This window comes from Wasmannia auropunctata, unplaced genomic scaffold (genome assembly GCF_000956235.1).
Source record: "Wasmannia auropunctata unplaced genomic scaffold, wasmannia.A_1.0 LD336088.1, whole genome shotgun sequence".
Lineage (NCBI taxonomy): Eukaryota > Metazoa > Arthropoda > Insecta > Hymenoptera > Formicidae > Wasmannia > Wasmannia auropunctata.
Genome location: NW_012026802.1, coordinates 3,249,022 through 3,261,646, shown reverse-complemented (window position 1 = coordinate 3,261,646; position 12,625 = coordinate 3,249,022). Strand labels below are relative to the sequence as shown.

General features: G+C 48.1%; 1 protein-coding gene across 1 annotated transcript in view; it reads left to right on the top strand.

Moving 5' to 3' along the window:
* LOC105448293 (RNA pseudouridylate synthase domain-containing protein 2-like) overlaps positions 1 to 12,625 on the top strand; it is a 120,329-nt gene that overhangs the window by 82,573 nt on the left and 25,131 nt on the right. Inside the window, exon 4 of the mRNA XM_011686795.1 lies at positions 6,102 to 6,189. Within this exon, the coding sequence (XP_011685097.1) occupies positions 6,102 to 6,189 (88 nt within the window). The remainder of the gene's footprint in view (positions 1 to 6,101; positions 6,190 to 12,625) is intronic.

The following is a 12,625-nucleotide window of genomic DNA, read 5'->3' as shown; positions in this document are numbered from 1 at the left end:
GGTGAGAAGAGGGATCGCGGGGAGCTTTGAGAAACCCGAGTCGTGTCGATATAGTCACTGTTGCAAGAAGTCACTGATGGCCTTTGACGTTTAGCTATACAACGCGGATTACAAGTCCGCTCGTCGATGCTGCGGCGAGAGTAAATGACGTTGCCGTAATAATCGCGATAGAATAGTACGTGCAGGTATTATGGAGAGGAGACCTTCTATATACATTTTATTCTTGCAAACTTTATCCTCGTCTATTACACGGAATCTCTGAGAAGCGTTGCGCAATCTCTTTTTTTTTTTTAAGGAGAATTATTATTCCGCGGAACGGCGGATTAAGCGTTACGTTGTATCCATGCGTTGATGCGCATTCGTTTCGAGCGATCGAGCGAGAGGTGTCCAATCGAACGGCCATAATGACCAGAAACGTCACGGACAAAAAATAGCGAAATTAAAATTAATTTATTCGACGCGTATCTTGACGCGAGATGCCCCGCGATTTAATCTAATCCGCGCTCTCCCCCCCCCCCGCGCGCGTCTCTCCCTCCATAATTTCCCCGCGATTAACCCTGTGATTATACCCGGTCGGTTGTTTATTTCTTTTTTCTCACGCTCGGGCAGTACAGTAGTTTACAGTTTCGCTTCGAGTTAAGCTAAGATAGCCATGAAATTAATTGCCCAAGGCAGGCGCTTATAGGAGTCTCGAGCGAGTACTTCGGGCCGAGCAATAGCTCGTTAATCCACCATTGATCTAAGTAAACCCGATATAGCGCGCGCGGTATTACGGAGCTTCGGAGGCGCGCTCAGGACGGCGCATTCGGCGCGCACTCGCGTCGTTTTCCCCGCATTATAAGACGGGCTCGAGAATTACCGTCTCCTCTCGCGCCGCTGCAGCTGCACGGCGCGTTATATCAACGCGGGTGGAAACTTTCGAACCGCGCGGAGAAATCAAGTCGAGCGAGAAGCGGTACGGTATATATCGCGCGCGTGAATCGAACGGATGAGTAAGCAACAAGAAAGGAGGAATTACCAGACCGCGGTTGCGTCTTTCCCTCGTCTCTCGAATCAAACGTGACGGGATCCAATCGATTCCGCGACGGCGGTTGAAACAAAATCACCGTCTTACCGGAAACGTCGCGGCGGCAGCTAGGCAGCCGTTGTACAGCAACAGGCGGCGACAAGCCGTGCCAGAGATTTGAGGTTGCGCGAGACGTTTGTTGTGCGCGTATGTGTATGTGCGCGCGCGCGCGTGTGTGTCTGTGCATTTGCGCTGCGGATGCTCGTTCTCCATTTTCGTTACTCTTTTTGCCCGGCAGCGGCGTGACCCGGCGCCGAGAAAGTACATTACGCTGGATGTCGCACCCCACTATATATCCCGACGTCACCTTTCGCGCGGATTTACTCCATTCCCGCGTACTCCGTCTTGCGCCTCGCGCAACGGGTCGCGGAATTCTTTGCGCGTCGTTGGAACGAAAGAAACGCCGCCCGCGCCGCTGCCGCCGCCGCCGCTCTCGGGGAAGGTAGACGATACGCGTTACATTGGGGGTGCGCGGATGTAATTTATCTTGCCGAGTCCGCGCGCCGCGAGGACTTTCTCTCTCTCTCTCTCTCTCTCTCTCTCTCTCTCTCTCCCTCTTTTTTCTCTCTTATTTCAACGTGTCGTAAATTAAACGGGAATACGCGTGCGATGACAGAATACGTTGCGCGCCAACGACTCGGTGATGAAGTAAGATATGTACGCCGCGTGCGAGCGACTTAAGGGATGATTAAGCCTCCCCCATTATTTTACGGTTGTTAAATCTTATCGCGGGAAGATGATCACGTTGCCCCACTTGCCTGCGGGAGGGAGCGAGCACGTCGTCTCGTAGTCGGCGCGCGTGTTACGTCGAGCGTTATATACCTATGTATCGCGCGCGAAAGGCCAGATACGTATACACAGCGTATTTCGATGCGGTAGAATTCGCTATGTCCGAAATGGGAATGCACACGCACGCGGGTCACCGCCTGGCATGCCTCTCTTTGTCTTCCTCCTCCGCGCATTCCACCGCGGTTTGCGTTCGTATACATTCGATATTATACACGCGCATGATATTCCGCTCTTGCGGAGAGGTCCTCCTCGGCATAAATCACGCCGACGAAAATATATATCTTGGCTGTCTCTCGCCACTTTTGGAGCAGCGGAAGAGCAGCCCGCGCGTTCTCTTCACGAGGACTTCGCGAAGTATACGAGCCTAAGGGCGAAGGGCGAGCCTAAATGGCGCACGTCGCGCCCGAGAGGAAGGGAAGCTTCGGGACTTGGAGGAGACTCTCGGACGATGAAAGCAACGCGGTCGATCGGCCGCCAGGAGCAAGGGAGACCGTCGCACGCGGACGGAGGTGGAAACAGACCCGCAGGCGGCATATAGGCGGGGCGCGGACGGTCGTTCGAGGCTGGAGAGTGAAAGGGAGGGATGTTTTAGGGCCGGTCGATACAGCCGAAAGTCCAGAGAGCGAGCCGAGTGGCGCGAAAATTCGTGTGGATGAGGATATATCGTCGCGCGAGGGTGCTTAAACGGAGAAACCGAGCCTCGGTCGAGGGTGGTTTTTGCCCCCTTCCGTCTACCCTCCGCGCTCCGCCACTTCGTCTTCTCGCCCTCGCGCGCGCGTTCCTCCTACACCGCGCCTCGCAATTCTATGCTCTTTGTAAGTCTGGAGGGTCTTGTGTTTCCTCTTCTCGTCGCCGTCGTCGTCGGCAGCGTCGTCGTCGTTGTGGTCGGCCTTGTGCTTCCGTAGCCTTGCGGCGGTTGACTAACATTTTCGCTCGAGATCACAAACAATACGTAATGGGAGCGTTAATTATTTGAGCAAAAAATTTCCAGCACCCTCGTTACGATTTAACGAGGTACTTGACCGAGTCGAAGCCGGCTTGTTTTATTTTTCACGAGATGGCACATTATTTCGTTTTTTGTTTCAATTGTTTTAAAGTGTATTGGACACGCGACTAGCGTTCGACAAGCAGTCTGCCTGGCTTAACTGGCTGCCTGTCGAAATAATGAAACGCGAGTAAATTTATTACGGTCACTGTCGCGAAAATTTATTCGCGTCACACACATAGCCTCGATCTTAGATACCGCTAGGTAAAATCTTGTATCATAAATTTGTAGATCATAAATCTATAAATATATGATACAAGATCTTATCTTAGATTTTACCGCTTGATATTGCGAATGATTGATTGTTTCATAAGAAACGACCGTGAATAATCCTCTACAAACCGCGTCACCCTATCTTTCCCCTTATCGTTTACAACGTTTTACAACAATACAAATCACTTGTGATCATTTTACCTACGCTTTCCGTTGCTTACGCTTTGTTACGAATATATTCTCGCGCGCTCAATCAATTACCAGTTGTAATTGATTATTTCGAGTACAGTCAATTATGGAACGCGTTTTTGAACGTTGCAATTAATACCAGTACTCTTGTGGCATAAGCTGTTTGTCCCGGCGCGCATATGCACGACGTATAAAATATACATATTAATTTTCACAAATGTTTCCATTTAATATCTGTTATCTCGCTCCCGCGAAAGCATGCGGGTTGAAATAGCTGATCATTATTATAATTAGCTGTAATGCAACGGTAACTCGATGCACCGGTGCAAAAACGCGACTGTACACTCTATATGCATTATTCAGTGTGTAACGCTGTGCCGAAGCGTTTATAACCATAAATTAAATCGGTAAGGGAAAAAAACGATGCGGGTACATTAATATCCTATCTAATTTTGTGAGAAAAAAACATCTTGTAAAATTATTGTTTCTGCGATGTACGACGCCAAATTTACGATAGTACCGCGGTGTCGTCACTCCGGTTTCGTCGCTTCACCGACTCGCGAGAGAGCTTCTCCATTTCGCTCGTGTGTCTCTGCGACAGTCTAATTACATTTCTGCCGGGAATGTGTCCGTGGTTACGTTCGGTAATTATTGATGAACACGTAAAGCCCCACAGAGAAGAGTCTTTCTCGTCGATCGACATCGCTGTGTGTCAGCCGTATCGCACCGCCGCGCGCCACTATCGGCTATCGAAAATTCGCGCAACGCCCCATGTAATCCGATTTATCGCCAGCCGATGCTCCCGCGATTTCGACTAATTATTGTCTGCGTTAATTAAAACGTGTCGCGTACACGGATATTAGGATCCATTAATGTAATGCGCCGTTTGTTCCGAACGAGCGGAACGGGCGGCCATCCGGCGCGCCGGATGTTGTTATTAATTTTAATTAACGATCTAATTAAAATGATTCCTTCGTGAGCGAGAAATCTCCTCGTCTTGGGAAGCGGGCGTTATCGCCCTCTCGGGCGTCCGCTATTTTACCTACACGGGACATTCTGGGAAGGCACTTGGAGTTAAGAAAACGACTCGCGAGCATGCGATCACTTCCGGGTTTGAGTACGCGAAGTACATGTGTCTTAATATATTCGCGAATTGATGCTCTATATAACGTCGCGATGATTCGCGCAATAATCCGCTGGCAGAATGCGCCGCCATGGGTGGATCGTTTTAATGCGAGAATTTCCGAATCGGCCGGCGAGTACCTCGGTGATTTACGCTTGTTTCGCTAATCGCGCGTTCTATATCGACCGGATAACACGGTTCGCCGAGCCTCAAACTCGAAGCGGGAGACGCGAAGCGTCGGTACAGCCTATAGCTCGTCGGGTGCAAAGCGGTGCGAAAATGCGGCGCGCATTATGCGCTTGCACGTACTGTGTATACGCGAGGCTGTAGCCGTTTTACTTTTTAATTAGGCGCACGCGCTCGGCGGCAGTATACACCCGGCCCCGTCGTCGTTCCCATTTCGCCTCCGCCGTGCCGCGTTTATGCAAAGTTGCATTTATCTCGTTATGTCGCGCTCTTGGCGGCCTCGCGACGACGACGACGACGACGACGACGACGTCGCCGCCACCGTAATTCCGGCCATTCGGTCTTACGGCGTCTCGCACGTTTCTTGCCGTGCCATACGTAACAATTAGTCCCGCGTATCCTTCCGTCCGGTTTCCTCTACGAGCCCACGACCACGTAAATTTCCGCGAGCACGTGTAAGAGCGCGGCGCCGTTAAGAAAATTTCGCGGGGGTTTCCGCGGCGCGGACGACGGAACTTTCGGTCGTTCGAAAGATTTACCGCCGCTATCAGGATTCATATCGGTGCGCATGGTGGTACTTTTCTTCTAAGTAGCGAGGTCTTAAATTCTATACGCATTTTCTGCAGGACGTACCGCCTGTATTTCTCGCAATCGATCCGTTTCGACGGACGAGAGACAGAGAGAGAGAGAGAGAGAGAGAGAGATCCCCTCCCGCGTAATTTCTCTTCATAAATAAGCGTCGTAAATAAACGTCCACGATAATTCAATAAACGGATGCCACGCAGCTTGCCGCCGACAATGCGCGTGCGACAAACCGCGCCGTGAGTTTCTATTTTCCGCTGCCCGCTGTTGTCGCGCGTGTCCCCCGTGCCCCCTTATTGTCCGGGAACGCCGCATTTTTTGTATGATAAATTTATCGTCGCCATACGTCAAGGCTCTCTCTTGCGGCGGGCGAGCGCGGCGTATGGAGCCGCCAGCCTGACTAGCTCGTCCACTTATCTACTGCGCCCTTTATTTCAGTCGCAAATGACAAATAACGCCCGGCGTGTATATCTCCGTTTTTAATCGGGTCCGCCATAAATCCGGCATAACCGCGATTTTTGCCGCGGATATTATTCAGCGGGGTAAAAACTGGAGCGCGCGGTCGCGCGCGCGTCCCCGGCAAAATACAATTTGCTGCCTCGGAGTTAAGGACACTCGATGGACTATAGGGGATATCCTTCGCCCGGGATATTTTCGCGCCATTATCAACCGCGACGTTATACCCTTCGCGGCGAGTGGCATTCGCCCATTCTCATCACTTTTGACTACCTTTTTCATCGTCAAAGCACCGCTATTGTCTCACGAAATTCCATTGTTTTATATATCTTTTACGTCCGTGTACAGAGAGCGCGCAGTTATTCCATATATATACCGGATACCGCGAAGTTGCATGTGTAGCGCCGCGGCTGACCAATCCGGTCACTTATCTACTGCGTTCTTTGTTCCAGGCAAAATTGGAAACGAAAGCGCTGAAAGCGAAGAGGCCGGGATTCACGGACGAGCGGTACAACGAGACCAGTTATTACGTGGAGCACGGTCAGTATCTTCTGTCAGACGTATTCGTATTTAATCCACCCACGGCCCTCCCCCCTTGCCATCCCTCCCGGCTCATCGCCGGCGGTCGCGTCTAATGCTTCGGATTAACTGACGGATTAACGCGTCGCTCCGTCTGACCTTCGTCTTGAACTCTGACTTGACAGATCGCGAAGAATCGTTCGCGCGCGTCAGATTTCGCTGCTTCCTCCCCACCGCGCCAATCGAGATATCGAATTATATACGACGCTCCACGCGCCAAGAGATACGATACTTTTGACCGATGTTTTCCAATCCGGGCGTCCGCGAGAGCCACGCAAAAAAAATGCCGCAAACTGCCCTTGATCGGGATCGGGTTAATTTTCGAGGCCCGTGTTGGTCTTGCACTCGGACGTGCGAGTTCGCCGGCCGCACGAGTCAAGTAATCGCCGCGGATAATCCGCCGGATAAATACCAACCGGTGCAATAATCCGCCGGCCTTCTCGTCGAAGAGGCCGAAATGAGGCACTCGACTCTGCACTCGGAAGTGAGCATGGGATAAAGTGGAGGCTGCGGCGCAACAGATTTTACGAGGCATCGACGGGGTATTACCCGTGGTCATCATCGATTTCCAATCTCTTCGTTATTTTCGAATTTCAAGGCAATATAAACATCGATCGTCTTCTTCCGCGATAATGGAACTTACTCGATTTTGTTAGCGCAAAATGACGATGAATTTCAAGAACAATTAGACTCTTAAAAATCGTAAATATTCTCGACATATTAAGTGCAGGCGTCTACAATGAGACTTAAGATTTAAGATTTAAGAAAATTGTCAAATCACAATCGATCATTCTTCTCACGTGAGATGAATAATCGACTATCTTAAATCTTAAGTTTTGTTATAGACGACGCTTTAAAGAGACTTTAAATCTTTTAACTGGCTTAACCTTTACGATCATCAGTTTTCCCAAGTATTTATTGCGAGATAACACACAGGAGTTTTCTGACAGCTGTATCTGAAATTCAAATCGAATGACATAACATAAAGAAACGCTTATCTTAATCTTTCAACCGTGTAAAGGCGCCCCGTCACTCAAAGGAGAGTCTCAAAAGACTGCGGGTGGGCTGCGCAGGTAGCGTATTTGCCGCTGATAACGGCCCTTGTCGAACGATATGGTAGCATATTCTTTTGTGGAATAAAACTGTCGCATCACGTATAAACTCCTGCTGCGTGGCAGGGAGAGAGAGAGAGAGAGATAGAGAGAGAGAGAGAGAGAGAGAGAGAGAGAGAGAGAGAATATATACGTGTGGCAGTTAAGTCAATTTCGACTCGGCAGCTGCAGCTGCCTGCCGGCTGGTTTATCGTGTGCCAATATGTCCCGCGATTGGAATATCCGGCACGCCCGGCGGACTCTCCGCAGACTCTCCGTATTCTCGCTTCGCACCGTGTCCGCGGTATTATCCGGCATCGCCGTGGATCGCCCGGTGGGCAGACAGACGCCGCCGTCGCCGTCGTCGCGTGCTCATTATCGCCCCGACAGCCTCCTCCCCTCGCCCCGGTTTCGGGGGTACTGATAACGCGACGACGTGTCGCGCGGGCGTGCAGGACGCGAGGAAAGCGGAATCCGAAAAGCGCGCAGCTGGAAATGGAGAAGCGACTGGGGAATAATTAAATTATCGTTTTCGACGAGAGACTTATCGGTTCATCGTGCGCCCGACAATCAATGCGAGTTGATATTCCCGTAGAGAGACGTGATCGCTATACATTTCCATTTCCATTTCGGGGGCAAACCGCGTTTTTTCAGCTCCAGGTTTTGTCGCTCTGTATGATAGGCCCCTAAAACGCTCTGCAAAAAGAATTTAACAATTTTGTTACGCGGGGGGCACAGCACGGCGCTCGAGAGATTAGAACGAAATAATGTATATAGGACTTGCAATTTTAAACAAAAAAATTCATAAATATAAACGGCGAATTGGTGCGTAAAAATAACTTAACAGCAGTTGATTGACAGGAACTGATCAGCTCCTGCATTAACTTTGTACGTTTCCGCTCTTACTTGGAGCCATCTTCAGCAAAATGAAAATTGAATTTGGATGGAAACGAGAGATCAGAATTGTATCAACGAACTGCACTTCATAAATGTTATCGAACAAAAGTGTTCTTGCGGCGCGAGCAATCTTTTAAAAAGATCTTTTAATTGTGTCTTTATCGAGACCGCGAATCGTTAAAGCGATATAGACGATACACCGCAATTTTACTGCTTTTAGTGCCCTTCTGTGCAGACCGCGCAATACAGCGTAACCGGTTAACTTTTCCAGTAGTTCGAGTCGGCGCTTCTTTCGCCGAGCCATTGGCACGATTAACGTATATATATCCAGAGCGAGGAGAGAGAAAAGCCGTGGCACGCCGTCTCCAGCGGGAACGATCGTTCGGTGCATTGTCGGATCGAGCGATACGTGCCGTACGCCGACGTGAGCTCATTATCGCGAGTTAGGGTTGCCGTTTCGCGATAACGGCCGTTCACGGCATACGGCTGCGGCGGGCGGGAGAAGGAAAAAGACAGACAGGGGGCGGGAGAGAGAGAGAGATGGAGAATAGATGAGGAGGAAGTTGAGGCGAGAATACGGAATTGCCGTCGGCGGAAGACGCACGAAGAAAAGGGAACCGAAAGGGAAGAGGAGAGAATGGCCGTGGCGGGGCGCGAAGGGATGCCGGGGCGGTTGCAGAGACGCGAGAAAAGGGATCGATCGATCGGATATTTAGACGGGCGAATGGCAATATCGACAACCGATATCTGCTCCACATTCGAATAATAGAGCCGCGCGAACGACGCGCTGGGCATCTCCCTTCTCTCTCTCTCTCTCTCTCTCCCCCACTTATGCAGCAAAACAAAGACCTATTAATGCCATTCGGAAGACAGACAGCTGCTGCACATACGTTTTCCGACTACTACGCGCCCTACCGTGCATCCCTCATCCCTCCCTGTGCATCTTGCGCCCCTTAAATGCACCACGCTCGATCGAACCCGAAGACATCGTCGCTTTGGGTATATGCAGGTATGCTCGCGGGCGCAAGCTCGTTGCGGGAATTAAGGGCGGCGCATTGTCCAGACTAGGTCACAAGGGTTTTCGAGTCACGCTCTCGTGTGGGTAATAGTTTTCCGTCCTTCTTTCTCTCCCTGCACGAAGGGAGGAGCCTCGGGTTAGATTTGTAAAAGGAGAACGAGCGACCTGTAGTGCCGAATTATTTATTTCTCGTAAGGAGGGACGTTGGGAGGATATTAGGATTTCCAAGGCGACGATATTATTTAGAGGCTGATTGAAACTGGCAAGATCCCATTTTGGAGGATCTTGCACGGCGAAATGGCGGCTTTGACCGTGCTCACCGGGTAGTGGATGGCACGTCGTAACGCCACAAACGCCGGATTTGGAAGCCCTGAAATCCGAAACGTCGGCTTACCGTCGCGCGCGCGGCACAACGTTGGGATCTCCGCCATCTGCGATCAGCCCGATCCCCGGGTCGGGCAAACGCACGCGTGCACGACTTGCGGGCGAGGAAACCGACGGCGGGGTTTCTACGTGATTCAAATCTAGATCCGATCCTATCCTTCCCTCCGAGAGTTGGGAAACCCGGCGTACGTTATCGAGCCGGGAGATCCTGGGTCTTGGTAATTCGGTCTCGGCTAACCAGCCACCTTTTCTCCTCTTTTCCCTCCTCCCCGTCTCTCCGTGGTCTTTCTTCGTGAAGTTTCCAAGTCGCGTTTATTCACGGCGAATGTCCCGGAGAAATCGACCGGAGGGAAACTTGTTGGATAAACGAATTTGGAATGAAACGAGTAGAATACGTACATTATATACGTTTTATTATCTCGTTAATAAATTATAAATCACCGTTGCGATTCGTTCGAAAATCATGACGTCGACTGGTCTCGCTGCCGTCTGCTATACACAACGGACCTTTCCGGTAGCATTGTACCTCCTCGCGCCACAATCTGCCAACATGCGCCGCTCTAATTGGCTATGAAGACACTCCTCGCTGTTTTGAGCCCGCCCCGCAGACGAGTCTTGGCACTCGCCGACGTTCCTCAACGAAGGTAGATTATGCTGGCAGCCCTTCGCGACTGCGGGAACACGAGCTCCTTCGACGCCCACCTGCTCGCCCGAAAGCTCTTGTGTGATTTTCTACGTGCTATCTGGCAGACGTTGGTGACTCTCGAGTTGGAGGGTGGTAAAGGCGATACATGATGATATACATCATCGCTGGAATTGGTTTCATTATATTACAATATATATACATATACTATATGTACATGTATTATATGTACATTATATTATATATACATATATTATTATATTACAATATATATACATATATTGTAATATTATTATATTGTAATATTCATTATATTACAATATATATACATTTATTGTAATATAATGAAACCAATTATACACTGAAAATTAGTAGTAATTCCACTCATTCACCTTTTAAAGAGTACATATATATACATCCACTATGTGCAATTTTTTTTGTTACTCTTTAAAAGGTGAATAAAGAGGAATTACTATTCTACTAATTTTCAGTGTATATGATTTTCGAATGGCATATTTGGAACTGTGATAAAGTGAGTATTTCAATGTTTTTTTTGGTGATAATATACTGATTTAAATAGTATCACTGAAAAACAATGAGTTTCATTGTCAAACAGTTTTAAGAACTGAAATATCATTGTCTTTCAGTGATATTCATTGTTTGAATTAGTCTATATTATCACTGCATCAAAGAATATTGATACTCACAGTTTTAAATATGCCACTGAAAAATGATATACAAATCAGTAGCAATTACACTGATTCACTTTTAGAGAGTATACATAGTTCTCTCAACATTTCAATTCCATAATTTTCTTCGATTTTTCAACTCAATTTATTTAATTATTATAATGACTCGTTTTATAGATAGCTTTGTTGAGCTATCAAAGGTGACTCTCTAGATCTCCTAAGTATTATTATATAATTATTCGTTGATTCTCTTGGGAAAGTGACACATCTATTTCATTCGCTCGTCTATTCAATTTATTTTACAATATTGGATTTTGACGTCGCGCCGCTCGGGACGGAGGAATTCGATGACGGGATATCGGAAATTAACGCAAGCGAAGCTCGGACTGGATCGCTTAATTGGTTAATTAACGATGTAGCAGAAATGAAATCATAAAACATATATAGCGGGGAACGTGTCAGAGATGACGACGACGACGACACTTGCCAGGCGAGTACGTGCGACGCGACGCGACGCGACGCGACGCGAACATCTCGAGATTTTGTAATTCGCGATGTAATATAGTTGGTGGAAGATAGTGACTGTAATAGAAGTCAGGTCGCCGTCGAATCGAGATATAGGACCGTAAGTTTGTTCGATGTTTTACGAGCTTCCTACTTTGATGCCCGCGAACTTTCCCGATCGCGGGAAAATAGGAAGGAAGGAACAGGAAATGGAACGCGTACGTTATTTCTAGCAGTAAATTTTTCTTTCCTGCGCCGTACGCTATGTGAGTACAGCGATATACAAATATTATTCGGAATGAGTCAAATATACATCAAATAACTCTAGAGATCTACACACACACACACACACACACACACACACACACACACACACACACACACACACACACACACACACACACACACACACACACACACACACACACGCACGACACGCACGCACACACACACACACACACACACACACGCACACACACACACACACACAAACACGGAACAAGAGAACCTTGATTTTTGTCTTACCTGCTACTGCTGCTGCTGCTACTGCTGATGGCGACGATGAGTCTGATGAGCTGCTCCTTCGCTGCAACAGGTTGAGAAGTCTTATGTCGTCGTCCTGATCGACTTTAGCGAATTCGAATATGTATTTTGTTATAGCGGGGGGGGCTTCGCCCATGACATTTTTTGTTTGATATTTTGAGATTTTTTACATTTTTTAATTTTTATATTTCTCAATTTTCGACATTTTTGCAACTTTTATATTTTTCAATTTTTTACATTTTTTTCAGTTTTAAATTTCAAAAAAGTACTATTTTTTTATGTTGTCTATAGTTCAAATTTTTTCAGCACCCTCATTTTTTCCCAATTTTTGAGAGGGTCGGTATTTAGAAAAAGGACCCCGCACACTTTGCCTTGATTTGCGGGCCCGGTTAAATTTCTTGAAACTTTACTAAGTTGTAGTTCAGGACAACCCGAACAAAAGTTCTATATGGCAAAAGTTCCAAAAATCAATAGTTTTCGAGATAAAGTACTATACAAGGGGGAAAATCGAGAGTTTCAGCGCCCAAGTCCCTTGATGTTTTTTCATAACTAATATATTTGGACTCGCCTAGAAATGTTTAACCGGAGGTTTTCTGGATCATTGAACATTAGTATGGAGTCAGATTGA